This window comes from Salvelinus namaycush, chromosome 26, assembly GCF_016432855.1.
Source record: "Salvelinus namaycush isolate Seneca chromosome 26, SaNama_1.0, whole genome shotgun sequence".
NCBI lineage: Eukaryota > Metazoa > Chordata > Actinopteri > Salmoniformes > Salmonidae > Salvelinus > Salvelinus namaycush.
In genome coordinates this window covers 41,737,466-41,761,565 of record NC_052332.1, presented here as the reverse complement: position 1 = coordinate 41,761,565, position 24,100 = coordinate 41,737,466, and the positions used below count along the sequence as shown (strand labels likewise).

General features: G+C 44.7%; 1 protein-coding gene across 1 annotated transcript in view; it reads left to right on the top strand.

Moving 5' to 3' along the window:
* Window positions 1-24,100, top strand: part of LOC120021172 (cell adhesion molecule 2-like) — a 660,300-nt gene that overhangs the window by 432,300 nt on the left and 203,900 nt on the right. The window contains exon 3 of the mRNA XM_038964810.1: window positions 18,867-19,016. Within this exon, the coding sequence (XP_038820738.1) occupies window positions 18,867-19,016 (150 nt within the window). The remainder of the gene's footprint in view (window positions 1-18,866; window positions 19,017-24,100) is intronic.

The window sequence follows — 24,100 nt, the reverse complement described above, 5'->3', positions numbered from 1 at the left end:
GGGAGAGAGAGAGGGGAAGAGAGGAGAGGAGAGATGGAGAAGAAGAGAGATGGAGGGAGAGAGGTGGAGAGGAGAGGAGGGATACAATGAGAAGAGAGAGAGGGAGGGAGGGAGAGAGGGGAAGAGAGGAGAGGAGAGATGGAGAAGAAGAGAGATGGAGGGAGAGAGGTGAAGAGAGGAGAGGAGGGATACAAGGAGAAGAGAGAGAGGGAGGGAGGGAGAGAGGGGAAGAGAGGAGAGGAGAGATGGAGAAGAAGAGAGAGAGGCGTTGAGGTGAGGTGACTCAAGGAGTTGAACAGAGGACACACACACTCCTCCCTCCATCCCACAGGAGACCCATTTCTCAGGCACGGATGGCCAGCGGGAAGGGTATAAGGACCCCTCCACCAGGCAATTAGGAAGACAGAGGGACAGGGCTAATAGAACCATCACAGTCACACACACACTAATAGAACTATCTCTATGGACATACACATCGCTGTGCATTTTCTTACACTACACTGATTACACTAACCTTGTCTGGTCAGTGATACAGTCACACACACACACACACCCCTACCGTCCGACCGACCGACCTATCCAGCTTCCTACCTACCTTCCTTCCTTCCTTCCTTCCTTGGTGTCTGAGGACACAGATCACGAATGTTTCAGAGAACTGTGTTGGGACGTAGTTTCCACGGTTGGTTTCCACTATTAGTTTTCAGTACACTTCTTGTTTGTTGCTTTATTTATTCTCACAACTCAAGATGGGTTGACAAATGAGCAGGTTTTAAGGACAATAGAGAAAGAAGAAGGAGGGAGAACTCGTCAGAGAGGAAAGATGGCGAAGAGAGAACGACGCAGAGAGAGAGATCGCACGGGACGAGAGAGAGGAGAAAGAGATGGATGAGAAAGAGAGAGAGAAGAAAAAGAAGGAGGATACAGAGAGAGCGAGAGAGAAATATTTTTAAAAAACAGAAAGAGAAAATATGTGAGTCAGAGAGCGAGAGAGCGAGAGAGAGCGAGAGAGCGAGAGATTGAAGAGGGGAGAGGAGAGGAGGATGCAGGCAGTAATTCTGGTGACAGGCCATGCTTCATGCAAAACCTCCATGAATAAAACATTCCTCTAGCAGCCCAGATCCATTTCTCTCTATCTCTTGCTCCTCTCCTCCCTCTATCTCTCTCTCACACGCCATGTTAACCCAGGGAGACCTTAATCAGCACTGTAAATGACCCATGCTCCTTGCCTTACCTCTTTCTCTCTCTACCACTACCTCCTCATCCCTCACTGCTCATCCCTCTTTCTCTCCTCCGTCTCTCCTCTCCTCACCTCTCTCTCCTCTTTCCTTTCCTTCTCTCTTTCCTCCCTCTCTCCCCACCCTCCTCCGTCTCTCTTCCGCTTCTCCTCCCTTTCTCTCTCTCTCTATCGTGCTCCTCGCCTCACCTCTCTACCTCCTCATCCCTCACTTTTCATCCCTTTTTCCCCCTTTGCCTCACTTCTCCATGTCCATGTCCTTATCCTTTACTTCTCATCCCTATCTCTCATTCCTATCTCCACTTCAACTCCCTCCCTCTCTCTCCCTGCACCCTCCTCCCTCTCTACCCCCACTCTCCTCCTCATCCCCCTCTACCCCTACCCTCCTCCTCCTCTCTCTCTCCACTTCACCTCCCTCAGTCTGGGTGTCTCAACTGTAAAATTGGCTCATCCCCGTTTCATACATAGACTTCACGGTCAAATAGCTGCATCTTACGCAGGTGAACGTAGAGAGGGGGAAGAGAGGGGAGAGAGGGGGAAGAGAGGAGGAAGAGAGGAGGGAAGAGAAGAGAGAAGGGAAGAGAGGAGGGAGAGAGGGGGAAGAGAGGGGGAAGAGAGGAGGAAGAGAGGGGAGAGAGGGGGAAGAGAGGAGGAAGAGAGGATGGAAGAGAAGAGAAGAGAGGAGGGAGAGAGGGGGAAGAGAGGAGGAAGAGAGGAGGGAGAGAAGAGTGAGACAAAGCACATCGTAAATGGTAATTTCTCTTAACGTCCCATGTGACTCAATGGAAGTGATCTCTACTCGTCGGTCTGTGTGTGACTGCAGGTTCAGGCCTCAGCTAGCTAGCCTGAATCCACTGTAAATATTATAATAATAATGTATATAGTCATTTCTGGCATCGGCTTGTAGGCCTGGTTACCTGGTGTAAAATATGTGGTTGCGTACCAAATGGTACGTTATTCCCTATTTAGTGCACTACTTTTGACCAGTGACTTATGTGCACTCGTCAAAAATAGTGCACTAGGAAGTGAATATGGTGCAATTTGGAAGTCATCCCAGGACATATGGGTTGAGAATTAACAGGACATATGGGTTGAAAATCAACAGGACATACGGGTTGTAAATCAACAGAACATATGGGTTGTAAATAAACAGGACATATGGGTTGTGAATCAACAGGACATATGGGTTGTAAATCAACAGGACATATGGGTTGTAAATAAACAGGACATATGGGTTGTGAATCAACAGGACATATGGGTTGTAAATCAACAGAACATATGGGTTGTAAATAAACAGGACATATGGGTTGTGAATCAACAGGACATATGGGTTGTGATCAAAAAGGACATATGGGTTGTAATCCAAGTACAACGGGTTGAGAATCAAAAGGACATATGGGTTGTAAATCACAAGAACATATGGGTGTAAATCAACAGTGACATATGGGTTTTTCGGTCAACGTGACCATACGGTTTTAGAATCAACAGAATACGGTTGTAATGAATATTTAACAGGAAATAGGGGTGGTGAATCAAACAGGACATATGGGTTGAGACAACAGGACATATGTTGAGAACAACAGGACATATGGGTTGTAAAATAACAAGAATACGGGTTGAGAATAACAGGACATATGGGTTGTAGAATCAACAGGACATAGTGGGAGAATCAACAGGACAGGGTTGAGAATCAACAGGACATATGGGTTGAGAATCAACAGGACATATGGGTTGAGAATCAACAGGACATATGGGTTGTGAATCAACAGGACATATGGGTTGTGAATCAACAGGACATATGGGTTGTAAATCAACAGGACATACGGGTTGTAAATCAACAGGACATACGGGTTGTGAATCAACAGGACATACGGGTTGTGAATCAACAGGACATATGGGTTGTAAATCAACAGGACATATGGGTTGAAAATCAACAGGACATATGGGTTGAAAATCAACAGGACATATGGGTTGAAAATCAACAGGACATATGGGTTGTAAATCAACAGGACATATGGGTTGAAAATCAACAGGACATACGGGTTGAAAATCAACAGGACATATGGGTTGTGAATCAACAGGACATATGGGTTGTAAATCAACAGGACATATGGGTTGAGAATCAACAGGACATATGGGTTGTGAATCAACAGGACATATGGGTTGTGAATCAACAGGACATATGGGTTGTGAATCAACAGGACATATGGGTTGAAAATCAACAGGACATATGGGTTGTAAATCAACAGGACATATGGGTGTATGAATCAACAGGACATAGGGTGAAATAACGGACATAGGGTGTGAAAATCAACAGGACATATGGGTTGTAAATCAACAGGACATATGGGTTGAAAATCAACAGGACATACGGGTTGAAAATCAACAGGACATATGGGTTGAGAATCAACAGGACATATGGGTTGAAAATCAACAGGACATATGGGTTGTAAATCAACAGGACATACGGGTTGTAAATCAACAGGACATATGGGTTGTAAATCAACAGGACATATGGGTTGAAAATCAACAGGACATATGGGTTGAAATAACAGGACATATGGGTTGGAAAAACAGGACATAGGGTTGTAAAATCAACAGGACATATGGTGAGAAATCAACAGGACATATGGGTTGTAAATCAACAGGACATACGGGTTGTAAATCAACAGGACATATGGGTTGTAAATCAACAGGACATATGGGTTGTAAATCAACAGGACATATGGGTTGTAAATCAACAGGACATACGGGTTGTAAATCAACAGGACATATGGGTTGAGAATCAACAGGACATATGGGTTGTGAATCAACAGGACATAGGGTTGTGAATCAACAGGACATATGGGTTGTAAATCAACAGGACATATGGGTTGTAATCACAGGACTATAGGGGTAAATCAACGGACATAGGGTTGTAAATCAACAGGACATATGTGTGTAAATCAACAGGACATAGGGTTGTAAATCAACAGGACATTGGGTGTAAATAAAAAGACATAGGGTTTGTAAATCAACAGGACATAGGGTTGAAAAACAGGACATATGGGTTGTGTGTGTAATCAACAGGACATATGGGTTGTGAATCAACAGGACATATGGGTTGTAAATCAACAGGACATATGGGTTGTAAATCAACAGGACATATGGGTTGTAAATCAACAGGACATATGGGTTGTGAATCAACAGGACATATGGGTTGTGAATCAACAGGACATACGGGTTGTAAATCAACAGGACATACGGGTTGTGAATCAACAGGACATACGGGTTGTAAATCAACAGGACATATGGGTTGTTGGGCTTGTATTTGGTAATGCCATGTCCAGGTATTATTTAACTGATCCTATATCAGTGTTGGATTTATACTTTGTTGGGGCAGCAAGATATTTCCAATGAAAATTGACTTTAGTTTCCGACATGGCACTGCAGAAAAGCCTGTCGGAGGCTTGTAGCTGAAAACAGATATGAATTGCATTCAAGTGAGTGTTCATTAAGACGGTGAGGGTGTCGTAGTGTTTGTGTGGTTATGCTGATTGCAGAAGATTGTTTGGCTAAGGACCCTCCAACAAGCACACTTCACTCAGAAGTGTACACGCCAGTCCTAAAAAGTATACACTTCAGCCCTGGGAAGTATATACTCAGAGGGAACAGAGGGTACTTGTCTTGGAGTAATCACAGCTCTGACGTGGGAGGGTAAAGGACTAAATAATAACAGATGCTAACATACTAAAATGTTTGGGATACAGTATGTTTTATGGTTGCAAAATACTAGTAACTTTTTCTAAATATCCAGGTTTTCTAGAAATCCTTGGAGAATTCTGGGTTAGGGATAACCAGGACTCTGTCTGTCTGTCTGTCTGTCTGTCTGTCTGTCTGTCTGTCTGTCTGTCTGTCTGTCTGTCTGTCTGTCTGTCTGTCTGTCTGTCTGTCTGTCTGTGTGATTATTTTATTGTATCACACCAAGTACGTTTCCATCATATGCTATAGACTATTATACCGTGTCTCAGGCTGTCTTTAATTGTGTATAGAGTCCAAAATGGTCCCACCAGGTAGCACAATCATGTAGATGAATACTGCCATTTATGTCATGGTTGTTGCATGGTTGGTTAACGAGATGTAAAGTTGTTGTTCCTCGTTTTGTAGGGAAAAGGTCAGTGGAAATTGAAATTGAATGAGCTAAAGCTTTATTGGAACGAACACTGAACCTTGAGAACAATCTCTGAAGAAAGGGTTTGGATAGAAAACAGTTTAGCTGCTGGGGAAACAATGTTGTCCATTTAAAATAACATGGATTGGATTGGAGCACAGTGGCTGTGTCCCAAATATCAAGGATTGTATTAATGGTTAGGCTGTCTTGTAAACATTTGCAGCTAAAAGATGAATTGCAGTATGCAGACAAAATAAGGAAATTATCGATAAGATAATGGTTACTAGCTGATTTTTTGGGGGGGGTCCTGGAGTGGCCTAGCCAGTCTCCAGATCTCAACCCCATAGAAAATCTTTGGAGGGAGTTGAAAGTCCGTGTTGCCCAGCAACAGCCCCAAAACATCACTGCTCTAGAGGAGATCTGCATGGAGGAATGGGCCAAAATACAAGCAACAGTGTGTGAAACCTTGTGAAGACTTACAGAAAACGTTTGACCTGTCATTGCCAACAAAGGGTATATAACAAAGTATTGAGATAAACTTTTGTTATTGACCAAATACTTATTTTCCATCATAATTTGCAAGTAAATTCATTAAAAATCGTACAATGTGATTTTCTGGATTTTTTTTCTCATTTTGTCTGTCATAGTTGAAGTGTACCTATGATGAAAAGTACAGGCCTCTCATCTTTTTAAGAGGGAGAACTTGCACAATTGGTGGCTGACTAAATACTTTTTTGCCCCACTGTATATATTCTGATGGCAGCCTAGTTGGATGGTAGTGAAGGTATCTATTCTGATGGCAGACTAGTTGGATGGTAGTGAAGGTATCTATTCTGATGGCAGACTAGTTGGATGGTAGTGAAGGTATCTATTCTGATGGCAGCCTAGTTGGATGATAGTGAAGGTTTCTATTCTGATGGCAGCCTAGTTGGGTGGTAGTGAAGGTTTCTATTCTGATGGCAGCCTAGTTGGATGATAGTGAAGGTTTCTATTCTGATGGCAGCCTAGTTGGGTGGTAGTGAAGGTTTCTATTCTGATGGCAGCCTAGTTTGGTGGTAGTGAAGGTTTCTATTCTGATGGCAGCCTAGTTGGATGGTAGTGAAGGTATCTATTCTGATGGCAGCCTAGTTGGGTGGTAGTGAAGGTTTCTATTCTGATGGCAGCCTAGTTGGATGATAGTGAAGGTTTCTATTCTGATGGCAGCCTAGTTGGGTGGTAGTGAGAGGTTTCTATTCTGAGGCAGCTGTTGTGGTAGTGAAGGTTTATTCTAGGGCTATGAGGGTAGTGAAGGTTTCATTCTGATGGCAGCCTAGTTGGATGGTAGTGAAGGTATCTATTCTGATGGCAGCCTAGTTGGATGGTAGTGAAGGTATCTATTCTGATGGCAGCCTAGTTGGGTGGTAGTGAAGGTATCTATTCTGATGGCAGCCTAGTTGGGTGGTAGTGAAGGTATATATTCTGATGGCAGCCTAGTTGGATGGTAGTGAAGGTATCTATTCTGATGGCAGCCTAGTTTGGTGGTAGTGAAGGTGTCTATTCTGATGGCAGCCTAGTTGGATGGTAGTGAAGGTATCTATTCTGATGGCAGCCTAGTTGGATGGTAGTGAAGGTATCTATTCTGATGGCAGCCTAGTTGAATGATAGTGAAGGTATCTATTCTGATGGCAGTCTAGTTGAATGATAGTGAAGGTATCTATTCTGATGGCAGTCTAGTTGGATGGTAGTGAAGGTGTCTATTCTGATGGCAGACTAGTTGGATGGTAGTGAAGGTGTCTATTCTGATGGCAGACTAGTTGGATGGTAGTGAAGGTATCTATTCTGATGGCAGCCTAGTTGGATGATAGTGAAGGTATCTATTCTGATGGCAGCCTAGTTGGATGATAGTGAAGGTATCTATTCTGATGGCAGTCTAGTTGGATGGTAGTGAAGGTGTCTATTCTGATGGCAGACTAGTTGGATGGTAGTGAAGGTATCTATTCTGATGGCAGCCTAGTTGGATGATAGTGAAGGTATCTATTCTGATGGCAGCCTAGTTGGATGGTAGTGAAGGTATCTATTCTGATGGCAGCCTAGTTGGATGGTAGTGAAGGTTTCTATTCTGATGGCAGCCTAGTTGGATGATAGTGAAGGTTTCTATTCTGATGGCAGCCTAGTTGGGTGGTAGTGAAGGTTTCTATTCTGATGGCAGCCTAGTTTGGTGTTAGTGAAGTTTTCTATTCTGATGGCAGCCTAGTTGGATGGTAGTGAAGGTATCTATTCTGATGGCAGCCTAGTTGGATGATAGTGAAGGTTTCTATTCTGATGGCAGCCTAGTTGGGTGGTAGTGAAGGTTTCTATTCTGATGGCAGCCTAGTTTGGTGGTAGTGAAGGTTTCTATTCGGATGGCAGACTAGTTGGATGGTAGTGAAGGTTTCTATTCTGATGGCAGCCTAGTTGGATGGTAGTGAAGGTATTTATTCTGATGGCAGCCTAGTTGGATGGTAGTGAAGGTATCTATTCTGATGGCAGCCTAGTTGGGTGGTAGTGAAGGTATCTATTCTGATGGCAGCCTAGTTGGGTGGTAGTGAAGGTATCTATTCTGATGGCAGCCTAGTTGGATGGTAGTGAAGGTATCTATTCTGATGGCAGCCTAGTTGGATGGTAGTGAAGGTTTCTATTCTGATGGCAGCCTAGTTGGATGATAGTGAAGGTTTCTATTCTGATGGCAGCCTAGTTGGGTGGTAGTGAAGGTTTCTATTCTGATGGCAGCCTAGTTTGGTGGTAGTGAAGGTTTCTATTCTGATGGCAGCCTAGTTGGATGGTAGTGAAGGTATCTATTCTGATGGCAGCCTAGTTGGATGATAGTGAAGGTTTCTATTCTGATGGCAAGCCAGTGGGTGGTAGTGAAGGTTTCTATTCTGATGGCAGCCTAGTTTGGTGGTAGTGAAGGTTTCTATTCGGATGGCAGACTAGTTGGATGGTAGTGAAGGTTTCTATTCTGATGGCAGCCTAGTTGGATGGTAGTGAAGGTATTATTCTGATGGCAGCCTAGTTGGATGGTAGTGAAGGTATCTATTCTGATGGCAGCCTAGTTGGTGGTAGTGAAGGTACTATTCTGATGGCAGCCTAGTTGGGTGGTAGTGAAGGTATCTATTCTGATGGCAGCCTAGTTGGATGGTAGGAAGGATCTATTCTGATGGCAGCCTAGTTGGTGGTAGTGAAGGTTTCTATTCTGATGGCAGCCTAGTTGGATGGTAGTGAAGGTTTCTATTCTGATGGCAGCCTAGTTGGATGGTAGTGAAGGTATCTATTCTGATGGCAGCCTAGTTGGGTGGTAGTGAAGGTTTCTATTCTGTGGGCAGCCTAGTTGGATGTAGTGAAGGTTTTCTATTCTGATGGCAGCCTAGTTGGGTGGTAGTGAAGGTTTCTATTCTGAGGCAGCCAGTTGGATGGTTGGAAGGTATCTATTCTGATGGCAGCCTAGTTGGGTGGTAGTGAAGGTATCATTATTGATGGCAGCCTAGTTGGGTGGTAGTGAAGGTTTCTATTCTGATGGCAGCCTAGTTGGATGGTAGTGAAGGTTTCTATTCTGATGGCAGACTAGTTGGATGGTAGTGAAGGTATCTATTCTGATGGCAGCCTAGTTGGATGGTAGTGAAGGTTTCTATTCTGATGGCAGCCTAGTTGGATGGTAGTGAAGGTATCTATTCTGATGGCAGCCCAGTTGGATGGTAGTGAAGGTATCTATTCTGATGGCAGCCCAGTTGGATGGTAGTGAAGGTGTCTATTCTGATGGCAGCCCAGTTGGATGGTAGTGAAGGTATCTATTCTGATGGCAGCCTAGTTGGATGGTAGTGAAGGTATCATTCGATGGCAGCCCTGGATGGTAGTGAAGGTATATATTCTGATGGCAGCCTAGTTGGATGGTAGTGAAGGTATCTATTCTGATGGCAGCCCAGTTGGATGGTAGTGAAGGTATCTAATGGCAGCCCAGTTGGATGGTAGTGAAGGTATCTAATGGCAGCCCAGTTGGATGGTAGTGACAGGATTGATGGTGGTGAAGGTATCTAATGGCAGCCCAGTTGGATGATAGTGACAGGATTGATGGTGGTGGTGGTGAAGGTATCTAATGGCAGCCCAGTTGGATGGTAGTGAAGGTATCTAATGGCAGCCCAGTTGGATGGTAGTGACAGGATTGATGGTGGTGGTGGTGAAGGTATCTAATGGCAGCCCAGTTGGATGGTGGTGAAGGTATCTAATGGCAGCCCAGTTGGATGGTGGTGAAGGTATCTAATGGCAGCCCAGTTGGATGGTGGTGAAGGTATCTAATGGCAGCCCAGTTGGATGGTGGTGAAGGTATCTAATGGCAGCCCAGTTGGATGGTAGTGAAGGTATCTAATGGCAACCCAGTTGGATGATAGTGAAGGTATCTAATGGCAGCCCAGTTGGATGATAGTGACAGGATTGATGGTGGTGGTAGTGAAGGTATCTAATGGCAGCCCAGTTGGATGATAGTGAAGGTATCTAATGGCAGCCCAGTTGGATGATAGTGACAGGATTGATGGTGGTGGTGGTGAAGGTATCTAATGGCAGCCCAGTTGGATGGTAGTGAAGGTATCTAATGGCAGCCCAGTTGGATGATAGTGAAGGTATCTAATGGCAGCCCAGTTGGATGGTGGTGAAGGTATCTAATGGCAGCCCAGTTGGATGGTAGTGAAGGTATCTAATGGCAGCCCAGTTGGATGGTAGTGACAGGATTGATGGTGGTGGTGGTGAAGGTATCTAATGGCAGCCCAGTTGGATGGTAGTGAAGGTATCTAATGGCAGCCCAGTTGGATGATAGTGACAGGATGATGGTGGTGGTAGTGAAGGTATCTAATGGCAGCCCAGTTGGATGATAGTGAAGGTATCTAATGGCAGCCCAGTTGGATGATAGTGAAGGTATCTAATGGCAGCCCAGTTGGATGGTAGTGACAGGATGATGGTGGTGGTAGTGAAGGTATCTAATGGCAGCCCAGTTGGATGATAGTGACAGGATGATGGTGGTGGTAGTGAAGGTATCTAATGGCAGCCCAGTTGGATGATAGTGACAGGGTTGATGGTGGTGGTAGTGAAGGTATCTAATGGCAGCCCAGTTGGATGATAGTGACAGGATTGATGGTGGTGGTGGTGAAGGTATCTAATGGCAGCCCAGTTGGATGATAGTGAAGGTATCTAATGGCAGCCCAGTTGGATGGTAGTGACAGGGTTGATGGTGGTGGTAGTGAAGGTATCATGGCAGCCCAGTTGGATGGTAGTGACAGGATTGATGGTGGTGGTAGTGAAGGTACTTAATGGCAGCCCAGTTGGTGGTAGTGGAGGTATCTAATGGAGCCCAGTGGGATGATAGTGACAGGATTGATGGTGGTGGTAGTGAAGGTATATCTAATGGCAGCCCAGTTGGATGATAGTGACAGGTATGATGTGGTGGTGGTGAAGGTATCAATGGCAGCCCAGTTGGATGGTAGTGAAGAGTACTGGCAGCCCAGTTGGATGATAGTGAAGGTTACTAATGGCAGCCCAGTGGAGTGGTGAAGGTATCTAATGGCAGCCCAGTTGGATGGTAGTGAAGGTATCTAATGGCAGCCCAGTTGGATGGTAGTGACAGGATTGATGGTGGTGGTGGTGAAGGTATCTAATGGCAGCCCAGTTGGATGGTAGTGAAGGTATCTAATGGCAGCCCAGTTGGATGATAGTGAAGGTATCTAATGGCAGCCCAGTTGGATGATAGTGACAGGATGATGGTGGTGGTAGTGAAGGGATCTATGGCAGCCCAGTTGGATGATAGTGAAGGTGGAGCTAATGGCAGCCCAGTTGGATGATAGTGGGAAGGTATCTAATGGCAGCCCAGTTGGATGGTAGTGACAGGATGATGGTGGTGGTAGTGAAGGTATCTAATGGCAGCCCAGTTGGATGATAGTGACAGGATGATGGTGGTGGTAGTGAAGGTATCTAATGGCAGCCCAGTTGGATGATAGTGACAGGGTTGTGTGTGGTAGTGAAGGTATCTAATGGCAGCCCAGTTGGATGATAGTGACAGGATTGATGGTGGTGGTGGTGAAGGTATCTAATGGCAGCCCAGTTGGATGATAGTGAAGGTATCTAATGGCAGCCCAGTTGGATGGTAGTGACAGGGTTGATGGTGGTGGTAGTGAAGGTATCTAATGGCAGCCCAGTTGGATGGTAGTGACAGGATTGATGGTGGTGGTAGTGAAGGTATCTAATGGCAGCCCAGTTGGATGGTAGTGAAGGTATCTAATGGCAGCCCAGTTGGATGATAGTGACAGGATTGATGGTGGTGGTAGTGAAGGTATCTAATGGCAGCCCAGTTGGATGATAGTGACAGGATTGATGGTGGTGGTGGTGAAGGTATCTAATGGCAGCCCAGTTGGATGGTAGTGAAGGTATCTAATGGCAGCCCAGTTGGATGATAGTGACAGGATTGATGGTGGTGGTGGTGAAGGTATCTAATGGCAGCCCAGTTGGATGGTAGTGAAGGTATCTAATGGCAGCCCAGTTGGATGATAGTGACAGGATTGATGGTCGTGGTAGTGAAGGTATCTAATGGCAGCCCAGTTGGATGGTAGTGACAGGGTTGATGGTGGTAGTGAAGGTATCTAATGGCAGCCCATGGAGTAGTGAGTATATAGCAGCGGGATGATAGTGAAGGTATCTAATGGCAGCCCAGTTGGATGATAGTGACAGGATTGATGGTGGTGGTGGTGAAGGTATCTAATGGCAGCCCAGTTGGATGGTAGTGAAGGTATCTAATGGCAGCCCAGTTGGATGGTAGTGAAGGTATCTAATGGCAGCCCAGTTGGATGATAGTGACAGGGTTGATGGTGGTGGTGATGATGGGAACATATGGGAAGATATCTGTATGGTGGATCTTTAAGTTAATGGTTAAGGTTTGGGACAGGGTTAAAACAATAAATGAGTGTCTACCACTAGGGTTGAACAAGTGACCTTTGGATTCGGAGTCAAACGATTTTGCCCTAGCAAAACCTAAGCGTACTTAATGGCAATAGCGCTCATTGTTGCCCCTGGTGGACAGTTTTGAAGGCATTTCCCCGATGTCCTCAGGACATAGACGTCCATTTTCGAAGTCAATCTTGATGATCTGCCGTGGATAATGGCGCTGGCTTTCTAGAGCTATGAGGGGGGAAAAAACGTGGAGAAGCCATCCCTTTATCTCCGCCACGGTTTCAGGTGTATGTCAGGACCAAAAATGGGACGGTGGAGGACGTTGGCTATGAAAATCTTTCAACTGCTTCTCGAATATCCAATGTGCCACCACCGTTCATTTGCGATGGCGACCTGATGCGACAGCCTTAACACCTTATCGGGAAATTCGCCAGCCCAAAGAGAGAGAGTTATTACTTCAATGTAAAATAATAAAAAACAAACTGTTGTAACATGTTACCACTTAATAAGGCAGGTTTTCATGTTGTGTTTTTTTAGACTGACCGACAACAACAAAAACATTAGGTATTTCGTATCAGGTGAGGTATGAGGAGAAAGCCTATAGGGTTTTAGCGCGACCACAGGTAGTCGGAAGTGTTTTGATTGGATGAAAAGTAGTAGGCTTGCACACACAGGGAGCGGGGTGAGTGGGGCACCGATGGATCCCTCAGCCGTGTCTGGCTCCTGATCTGAGGACGGGCCTCCACCTTAGGTCCAGACTCAACCCGAAACATGGAAATTGCAAGATTCATACTGTTGATGTTAATGTGGATGATGTTAATGTAGCCAGGTTGCCGTGGCAGGTTGCCGTGGCGGGAAGCACAGGGGCTTCGTGAAAGTGGCTGAGCTCCCGGCAGTGATTACAAAGAGCAGTGGAGAATAATGTGCCCAGTGTAATTACAGACACACAGGGTGATGTGCCCAGAGTAATTACAGACACGCAGGGTGATGTGCCCAGTGTAAATATAGACACGCAGGGTGATGTGCCCAGAGTAATTACAGACACGCAGGGTGATGTGCCCAGTGTAATTACAGACACGCAGGGTAATGTGCCCAGTGTAATTACAGACACACAGGGTGATGTGCCCAGTGTAATTACAGACACACAAGGTGATGTGCCCAGTGTAATTACAGACACACGGGTGATGTGCCCAGTGTAAATATAGACACGCAGGGTGATGTGCCCAGTGTAAATATAGACACGCAGGGTGATGTGTCCAGTGTAATTACAGACATGCAGGGTGAAGTGCCCAGTGTAAATACAGACATGCAGGGTGATGTGCCCAGTGTAAATACAGACATGCAGGGTGATGTGCCCAGTGTAACTACAGACATGCAGGGTGATGTGCCCCGTGTAAATACAGACATGCAGGGTGATGTGCCCAGTGTAATTATAGACACGCAGGGTGATGTGCCCAGTGTAAATACAGACATGCAGGGTGATGTGCCCAGCATAATTATAGACACCCAGGGTGATGTGCCCAGCGTTTCAGTAACTAACAGCAGCTCTCGCCAGGCAGAGCTGAGTGTTCTAAATGTTTCTGTGGTGAATTGGGGAGGGATCTCTTAGAGGTCTGGAGTCCTTTGAGAACTCTGTACTACCAATCAGCTGCCAGCAGGCAGTGCTGTCACTGCTGCCGAAGAAGGAGGACGTATCATATGGACAAGTGTTTCTTTTGAGAGACGTGATCGACATAACTAGAAGTGGGTTTATACCTATCTGTTTAGGACCATGGAATCTCTGTCTGTCTGTCTGTCTGTCTGTCTGTCTGTCTGTCTGTCTGTCTGTCTGTCTGTCTGTCTGTCTGTCTGTCTGTCTGTCTGTCTGTCTGTCTGTCTGTCTGTCTGTCTGTCTGTCTGTCTGTCTTTGTCTGTCTCGTCTGTGTGTCTGTGTGTCTTCTGTCTTTCTTCTCTCTCTCTCTCTCTCTCTCTCCTCTCTCTCTCTCTCTCTCTCTCTCTCTCTCTCTCTCTCCTTCTCTCTCTCTCTTCTCTCTCTCTTCTCTCCTCTCTCTCTCTCTCTCTCTCTCTCTTCTCTCTCTCTCTCTCTCTCTCTCTCTCTCTCTCTCTCTCCTCTCTCTCTCTTCTCTCTCTCTCTCTCTCTCTCTCTCTCTCTCTCTCTCTCTCTCTCTCTCTCTCTCTCTCTCTCTCTCTCTCTCTCGCTCACTGTCTCCTCTCCCTCCCTCCCCCCTCTCTCTTTCTTTCTCTGTCTCTCTCTGGGTCCCCTCTCTTCTCTCTCTCTCTCTCTCTCCCTCCCCTCTCCCTCCCTCCCTCCCTCTCCCTCCCTCCCTCCCTCCCTCCCTCCCTCTCCCTCCTCCTCCTCCCTCTCTCTATTTCTTTAACTCTCCTCTCTCTCTCTCCTCTCTCTTCTCTCTCCTCTTCTTCTCTCTCTCTCTTTCTCTCTCCTCCTCTCTCTCTCTCTCTCTCTCTCTCTCTCTCTCTCTCTCTCTCTCTCTCTCTCTCTCTCCTCTCTCTCTCTCTCTTCTCTCTCTCTCTCGTGGGTTTAGATCATGGGTCAAGCTACTGTACTCTGGGCTTCTGTTATGGTGAAAGTGGGGGGGTGGGCTGAGTCGGCCAGGCTGAGGGAGATGCTGCAGGGGCTGAGATCAGCTGTACTGTTCAGCCATAGTACCACTGCTGTGCAGGTTGAGGCTGTCCTATGTACAGTGGACGAGGAGAGGGGTTTGGTTCTAACTTTCTAGGTTAAATGAAATAAAGTTTGTATTGTAAATAAAGTTTGTATTGTAAATAAAGTTTGTATTGTAAATAAAGTTTGTAGTAAATGATGTAATGATGTAACTCCCCTTCCCTCTCCCCTTCCCCTCCATCCCTCTCTCCCTTCCCTCCCCCTTCCCTCCTCCCTCATCTCCTCCTCTCCCCCTCCTCTCCCTCCTCCCTCCCTCCTCTCTCCCTCTCCCTTCCCCTACCTCCCTCCCTGTCCATCTCTCTCCCTCTCCCCTTCTCTCCCCCCTGTCCACTCCCTCTTCCCTCTCTCCCTCTTCCCTCTCCCCCCCTTCCCTCCCTCCCTGTCCATCTCTCTCCCTCTCCCCCTTCCTCTCCCCCTACCCTCCCTCCCTCCTGTCCATCTCTCTCCTCTCCCCCTTCCCTCTCCCCACCCTCCCTCCCTGTCCATCTCTCCCCTCTCCCCCCTTCCCTCTCCCCCTACCCTCCCTCCCTGTCCATCTCTCCCTCTCCCCTTTCCTCCCTCCTGTCCATCTCTCTCCCTCTCCCCTTCCCTCTCCCCCTTCCCTCCCTCCCTGTCATCTTTCCTCTCCCCCTTCCCCCTACCCTCCCTCCCTGTCCATCTCTCTCCCTCTCCCCCTTCCCTCTCCCCCTACCCCTCCCTTTCTTCACCTCTCCCTCCCCCCTTCCCTCTCCCCCTACCCTCCCTCCCTGTCCATCTCTCTCCTCTCCCCCTTCCCTCCCCCTTCCCTCCTCCCTGTCCATCTCTCTCCCTCTCCCCTCCCTCCTTCTCCCCTCGCTCTACATCCTCCTCCCTCCCTGTGTGTGTGTGTGTGTGTGTGGGCATTAAGCCGCGATTTATCCTGAGACTTTAGTGGTGGTTCTTAGTTAGAGAGGCCCATAGAGGAGCTCATTTACCCCCCAGAGGGGAGCTCAGTTCTGGGCTAGTAATTAGGCCTTTCAGCCTCCTTCCTGGAGAGTAGGCTCCATCCAACCTATCTCCTCTGCTTTGTTCTATATGTGGAAATGGGACGGATGTTTCACATGGTTGTGTCCTGATACCACAAAGAACGCTTTGCTCCAGTGTTATGCCAATGACCCTCTCTACCTCTATAATGTCAGCTTTTAATACATATTCATAATATGGGTCTAATAGAGGGAAATTCATGTTGTATTTCCTGAGAGGGAACTTCATTTTGTATTTCCTGAGAGGGAACTTCATTTTATATTTCCTGAGAGGGAACTTCATTTTGTATTTCCTGAGAGGGAACTTCATTTTGTATTTCCTGAGAGGGAACTTCATGTTGTATTTCCTGAGAGGGAACTTCATTTTGTATTTCCTCAGAGAGAACTTCATTTTGTATTTCCTGAGAGGGAACTTCATTTTGTATTTCCTGAGAGGGAACTTCATGTTGTATTTCCTGAGAGGGAACTTCATGTTGTATTTCCTGAGAGGGAACTTAATGAATGGTACACAGACACATGACATCATATAACAGTAAACTATGTACATCACTAAACCATGTAGATCACTAAACCATATAGAACACTAAACCATGTAGAACACTAAACCATGTAGAACACTAAACCATATAGAACACTAAACCATAGAACCAAAACATAAACCATATAGAAACACTAAACATAAGACACACTAAACCATAAGAACACTAAACCATATAGAACACTAACCATAGAACACTAAACCATATAGAACACTAAACCATGTACAACACTAAACCATGTAGAACACTAAACCATGTAGAACACTAAACCATATAGAACACTTAACCATAAAGAACACTAAACCATATAGAACACTAAACCATGTAGAACACTAAACCATGTAGAACACTAAACCATATAGAACACCAAACCATGTAGAACACTAAACCATGTAGAACACTAAACCATGTAGAACACTAAACCATGTAGAACACTAAACCATATAGAACACTAAACCATATAGAACACTAAACCATGTAGATCACTAAACCATGTAGAACACTAAACCATGTAGAACACTAAACCATATAGAACACTAAACCATATAGAACACTAAACCATGTAGAACACTAAACCATGTAGAACACTAAACCATGTAGAACACTAAACCATGTAGAACACTAAACCATATAGAACACTAAACCATATAGAACACTTAACCATAAAGAACACTAAACCATGTGGAACACTAAACCATGTGGAACACTAAACCATATAGAACACTAAACCATATAGAACACTAAACCATGTAGAACACTAAACCATGTAGAACACTAAACCATGTAGAACACTAAACCATATAGAACACTAAACCATATAGAACACTAAACCATATAGAACACTAAACCATATAGAACACTAAACCATATAGAACACTTAACCATAAAGAACACTAAACCATATAGAACACTAAACCATGTAGAACACTAAACCATATAGAACACTAAACCATGTAGAACACTAAACCATGTAGAACACTAAACCATGTAGAACACTAAACCATGTAGAACACTAAACCATATAGAACACTAAACCAAGTAGATAAGTAAACCATGTAGATAACTAAACCATATAGAACACTAAGCCATGTAGAACACTAAACCATATAGAACACTAAACCATGTAGAACACTAAACCATATAGAACACTAAACCATATAGAACACTAAACCATGTAGATCACTAAAACATATAGAACACTAAACCATGTAGAACACTGAACCATATAGAACACTAAACCATGTAGAACACTAAACCATGTAGAACACTAAACCATATAGAACACTAAACCATGTAGAACACTAAACCATGTAGAACACTAAACCATGTAGAACACTAAACCATATAGCACACTAAACCATGTAGAACACTAAACCATATAGAACACTAAACCATATAGAACACTAAACCATGTCCATGTAGAACACTAAACTATGTAGAACACTAAATCATGTAGATCACTAAACCATATAGAACACTAAACCATGTAGAACACTAAACCATATAGAACACTAAACCATATAGAACACTAAACCATATAGAACACTAAACCATGTCCATATAGAACACTAAACCATGTCCATGTAGAACAGTAAACCGTGTCCATATAGAACACTAAACCGTGTCCATGTAGAACACTAAACCATATAGAACACTAAACCATGTAGAACACTAAACCATGTAGAACACTAAACCATGTAGAACACTAAATCATGTAGAACGCTAAATCATGTAGAACACTAAATCATGTCGAACACTAAACCATGTAGATCACTAAACCATGTGGAACACTAAACCATATAGAACACTAAACCATGTGGAACACTAAACCACGTAGAACACTAAACCATGTGGAACACTAAACCACGTGGAACACTAAACCATGTGGAACACTAAACCACGTAGAACACTAAACCACGTGGAACACTAAACCACGTAGAACACTAAACCACGTGGAACACTAAACCACGTAGAACACTAAACCACATAGAACACTAAACCACATAGAACACTAAACCATGTACAGTATAGATGATTAGAAGCATTCTTTGCAATAACAGGGTGTACTGTCTACACATACTGTACATGGAAATCAAAACTGCAACATTGAAGAGGTTTGAGGTTGGCACAAAACTACAACCAGCTTTCTGGTTGTAGTTTTGTAGACTCTCTTCTGATAGCAGAAATTAGTTTTGTAGACTCTCTTCTGATAGCAGAAATGTTTACCCATACTAAACCCAATGTCTCTACCGCTACAAATGATATGTTGGTATATTTACCCCTTTCTCTCCCTGTCTTCTCTCCGCTCTCTCCCCAGGGTCATCGGGGCAGCACCCCTTGGTCCAGAATCAGACAGTTACAGAGGGGGGGACAGCCAACATGACTTGCAGGGTAGAGTACAACGACCAAACTTCCCTCCAGTGGTCTAACCCTGCACAGCAGACACTGTTCTTCGGAGACAAGAAAGGTAAGAGCAGCGAGATCACCAAAAATAGACTGCAATATTCCACATTTGTCCAGGTCCCCAAGACGTCAGTATATGCCTTCTTCGCAATAAAAAAAACGAGTACCGAGAACTGGGATTGAACCCGAGATGCTCAGTCACAAATCAACGTTTATCCTAGTGAGACACTATCCACATTTCCATCCATAGTTTTTATGCGAGTAAAGTCAAACCGTATAAAAAATATTATTACAATGGTGATGGAAATAGGAGGTTTCGTTTAAAATGTGAATAATGCCAACAGATGATCTGTTCGTTGGACATGGTGGGATCTTTTCAAATCAAACTTTATTTGTCACGTGTACCGAATACAACAGGTGTAGACCTTTCTGTGAAATGTTTACTTACTAGCCCTTAACCAACAATGCAGTTCATGAAGAGTTAAGAAAATATTTACCAAATAAACTAAAGTAAAAAATATTAACTAGTAACAAAAGAAAATAACATAACACGGCTATATACAGATGGTTCCGGTACCAAGTCCGGTACCAGTTACAAACCGTAGTCTGGCTATTTTATGGCAGTTTTGGAGCAGTGGCTTCTTCCTTGCTGAGGGGCCTTTCAGGTTATGTCGATATAGGACTCGTTTTACTGTGGATATAGATACTTTGTACCTGTTTCCTCCAGCATCTTCACAAGGTCCTTTGCTGTTGTTCTGGGATTGATTTGCACTTTTCGCACAAAAGTACGTTCATCTCTAGGAGACAGAACGCGTCTCCTTCCTGAGTGGTATGACGGCCATGTGGTCCCATGGTGTTTATACTTGCGTACTATTGTTTGTACAGATGAAGGTGGTACCTTCAGGCGTTTGGAAATTGCTTCCAAGGATGAACCAGACTTGTGGAGGTCTACAATTTTTTTTCTGAGTTCTTGGCTGATTTATTTTGCTTTTCCCATGATGTCAAGCAAAGAGACACTTAGTTTGAAGATAGGCCTTGAAATACATCCACAGGTACACCTCCAATTGACTCAAATGATGTCAATTAGCCTATCAGAAGCTTCTAAAGCCATGACATAATTTTCTGGAATTTTCCAAGCTGTTTAAAGTCACAGTCAACTTAATGTGTGTAAACTTCTGACCCACTGGAATTGTGATACAGTGAATTATAAGTGAAATAATCTGTCTGTAAACAATTGTTGGAATAATGACTTGAGTCATTCACAAAGTAGATGTCCTAACCGACTTGCCAAAACTATAGTTTGTTAACAAGAAATGTGTCGAGTGGTTTAAAAATGAGTTTTAATGACTCCACCCTAAGTGTATGTAAACTTCTGACTTCAACTGTATATAAGTAAATTATAATAATATCAATATAGGACAAAACACATCACGACAAGAGAGACAACACAACACTACATAAAGAGAGACCTAAGACAACAACATAGCATGGCAGCAACACATGACAACACAGCATGGTAGCAACACAACATGACAACAACATGGTAGCAGCACAACATGGTAGCAACACAACATGGTAGCAACACAACATAACAACAACATGGTAGCAGCACAACATGGTAGCAACACAACATGGTAGCAACACAACATGGTAGCAACACAACATGGTAGCAACACAACATGGTAGCAACACAACATGACAACAACATGGTAGCAACACAACATGACAACAACATGGTAGCAACACAACATGGTAGCAACACAACATGACAACAACATGGTAGCAACACAACATGGTAGCAACACAACATGACAACAACATGGTAGCAACACAACATGGTAGCAACACAACATGGTAGCAACACAACATGACAACAACATGGTAGCAACACAACATGGTAGCAGTACAAAACATGGTACAAACATTATTGGGCACAGACAACAGCACAAAGGGCAAGAAGGTAGACACAATAACAGTTTGAGTGTTTAGTTGCAGCTCGTTCCAGTCGCTAGCTGCAGCGAACTGAAAAGAGGAGCGACCCAGGGATGTGTGTGGTGTGGGGGCCTTTAACAGAATGGGACTGGCAGAACGGGTGTTGTATGTGGAGGATGAGGGCTGCAGTAGATATCTCAGATAGGGGGGAGTGAGGCCTAAGAGGGTTTTATAAATAAGCATCAACCAGTGGGTCTTGCGACAGGTATACAGAGATGACCAGTTTACGGAGGAGTATAGAGTGCAGTGATGTGTCCTATAAGGAGCATTGGTGGGAAATCTGATGGCCGAATGGTAAAGAACATCTAGCCACTCGAGAGCACCCTTACCTGCCGATCTATAAATGACGTCTCCGTAATCTAGCATGGGTAGGATGGTCATCTGAATCAGGGTTAGTTTGGCAGCTGGGGTGAAAGAGGAGCGATTACGATAGAGGAAACCAAGTCTAGATTTAACTTTAGCCTGCAACTTTGATATGTGCTGAGAGAAGGACAGTGTACCGTCTAGCCATACTCCCAAGTACTTGTATGAGGTGACTACCTCAAGCTCTAAACCCTCAGAGGTAGTAATAACACCTGTGGGGAGAGGGGCATTCTTCTTACCAAACCACATGACCTTTGTTTTGGAGGTGTTCAGAACAAGGTTAAGGGTAGAGAAAGCTTTGTTGTAGAGCATTTAACACACAATCCAGGGAGGGGCCAGCTGAGTATAAGACTGTATCATCTGCATATAAATGCCTGAGCTATGTTCTTGATGTAAATTGAGAAGAGTGTGGGGCCTAGGGTCGAGCCTTGGGGTACTCCCTTGGTGACAGGCAGTGGCTGAGACAGCAGATTTTCTGACTTTATACACTGCACTCTTTGAGATAGGTAGTTAGCAAACCAGACCAAAGACCCCTCAAAGACACCAATACTCCTTAGCCGGCCCACAAGAATGGAATGGTCTACCGTATCAAAAGCTTTGGCCTGCTAATAAAAATAGCTGCACAACATTACTTAGAATCAAGGGCAATGGTGACATCATTGAGGACATTTAAGATTGCAGTGACACATCCATAACCTGAGCGGAAACCAGATTGCATACCAGAGAGAATAGTATAGACATCAAGAAAGTGTGGTCTACAGCTTTTTTTAAGGTACTCTACCTCAGGCGAGCAATACCTCGGGACTTCAGTAGACTTCTTTAATATTAGATTATCTGTTTGTGTCGGATAAAATGTACTATGTGAGAAATGGCAGTGGAAATGCCTTCATGCTCAAATATTAATCATCATATCGAAGTACACTGCATGACCAAAAGTATGTGGACACCTGCTCGTCGAACATCTCATTCCAAAATGATGGGCATTAATATGGAGTGTGTCCCCCCTTTGCTGCTATAACAGCCTCCACTCTTCTCGGAAGGCTTTCCACTAGACGTTGGAGCATTGCTGCAGGGATTTTCTTCTATTCAGCCGCAAGAGCATTAGTGAGGTCGGGCACTGATGTTAAGGCAATTAGGCCTGGCTCGCAGTCGGCATTCCAAATTATCCCAAAGGTGTTCGATGGGGTTGAGGTCAGGGCTCTGTGCAGGCCAGCCAAATTCTTCCACACCTTTCTCGACAAAACACATTTGCCATAAATTTGGAAGCACAGAATCGTCTAGAATGTCATTGTATGCTCTAGGGTTAACATTTCCTTTCACTGGAGGGGACTAGCCTGAATCATAAAAAACAGCCCCAGACCATTATTTCTCCTCCACCAAACTTTACAGTTGGCACTATGCATTCCGGCAGGTAGCGTTCTCCTGGCATCCGCCAAACCCAGATTTGTCCGTCGGATAGCAAATGGTGAAGCGTGATTCGTCACTCCAGAGAATACGTTTCCAAAAGCTCCAGAGTCCAATGGGGTGTGAGGTTTACGTCACTAAGGACTGTTCTTGCGCTGACGTTGCTTCCAGAGGCCGTTTGGAACTCGGTAGTTGCAGCCGAGTACAGATGATATTTACACGCTACGCGTTTCAGCACGCGGTGGTCCTGTTCTCTGAGCTTGTGTGACCTACCACTTCACGGTTGAGCCGTTGTTGCTCCTAGACATTTCCATTTCACAATAACACCTCTTACAGTTGACCGGGGGGGGGGGGGGGGGGGCAAACTGATGACAAACTGACTTGTTTGGAAAGGTGGCATCCTATGACGGTGCCACGTTGAAAGTCACTGAGCTCATCAGTAAGGCCCATTCTACTGCCAGTGTTTGTCTATGGAGATTGGATGGCTGTGTGCTTGATTTTATACACCTGTCAGATACGGCTGTGGCTGAAATAGCCAAATCCACTAATTTGAAGGGGTGTCCACATACTTTTGTATATATAGTGTAACTTGGAGTCACACAACGATGACGTTGTGTGGTCCTCCCACTACGACTCAGGAAATCCATGTAGTTTATTATGTTACAGATTAAATAAGTGATGATGAACTTCACAGGGGGGGGTGAAAGGTCACGGTGATGAGCTTGATGTTCCTTTCCCAAGGAATATCGAGCGTGTTATCCCGGTGACATGAGGATCGATGCTTGACTGCCGTTTGACAACAAAAAAAATCCATGATAATGATCCATAATAATCTCACCCTGTAGACTAGTTTCCAGTAGTGGCGTGTGGGTAACTGTAGACTAGTTTCCAGTAGTGACGTGTAGGTAACTGTAGACTAGTTTCCAGTAGTGGCGTGTGGGTAACTGTAGACTAGTTTCCAGTAGTGGCGTGTGGGTAACTGTAGACTAGTTTCCAGTAGTGGCGTGTGGGTAACTGTAGACTAGTTTCCAGTAGTGGCGTGTGGGTAACTGTAGACTAGTTTCCAGTAGTGGCGTGTGGGTAACTGTAGACTAGTTTCCAGTAGTGGCGTGTGGGTAACTGTAGACTAGTTTCCAGTAGTGGCGTGTGGGTAACTGTAGACTAGTTTCCAGTAGTGGCGTGTAGGTAACTGTAGACTAGTTTCCAGTAGTGGCGTGTAGGTAACTGTAGACTAGTTTCCAGTAGTGGCGTGTGGGTAACTGTAGACTAGTTTCCAGTAGTGGCGTGTGGGTAACTGTAGACTAGTTTCCAGTAGTGGCGTGTGGGTAACTGTAGACTAGTTTCCAGTAGTGGCGTGTGGGTAACTGTAGACTAGTTTCCAGTAGTGGC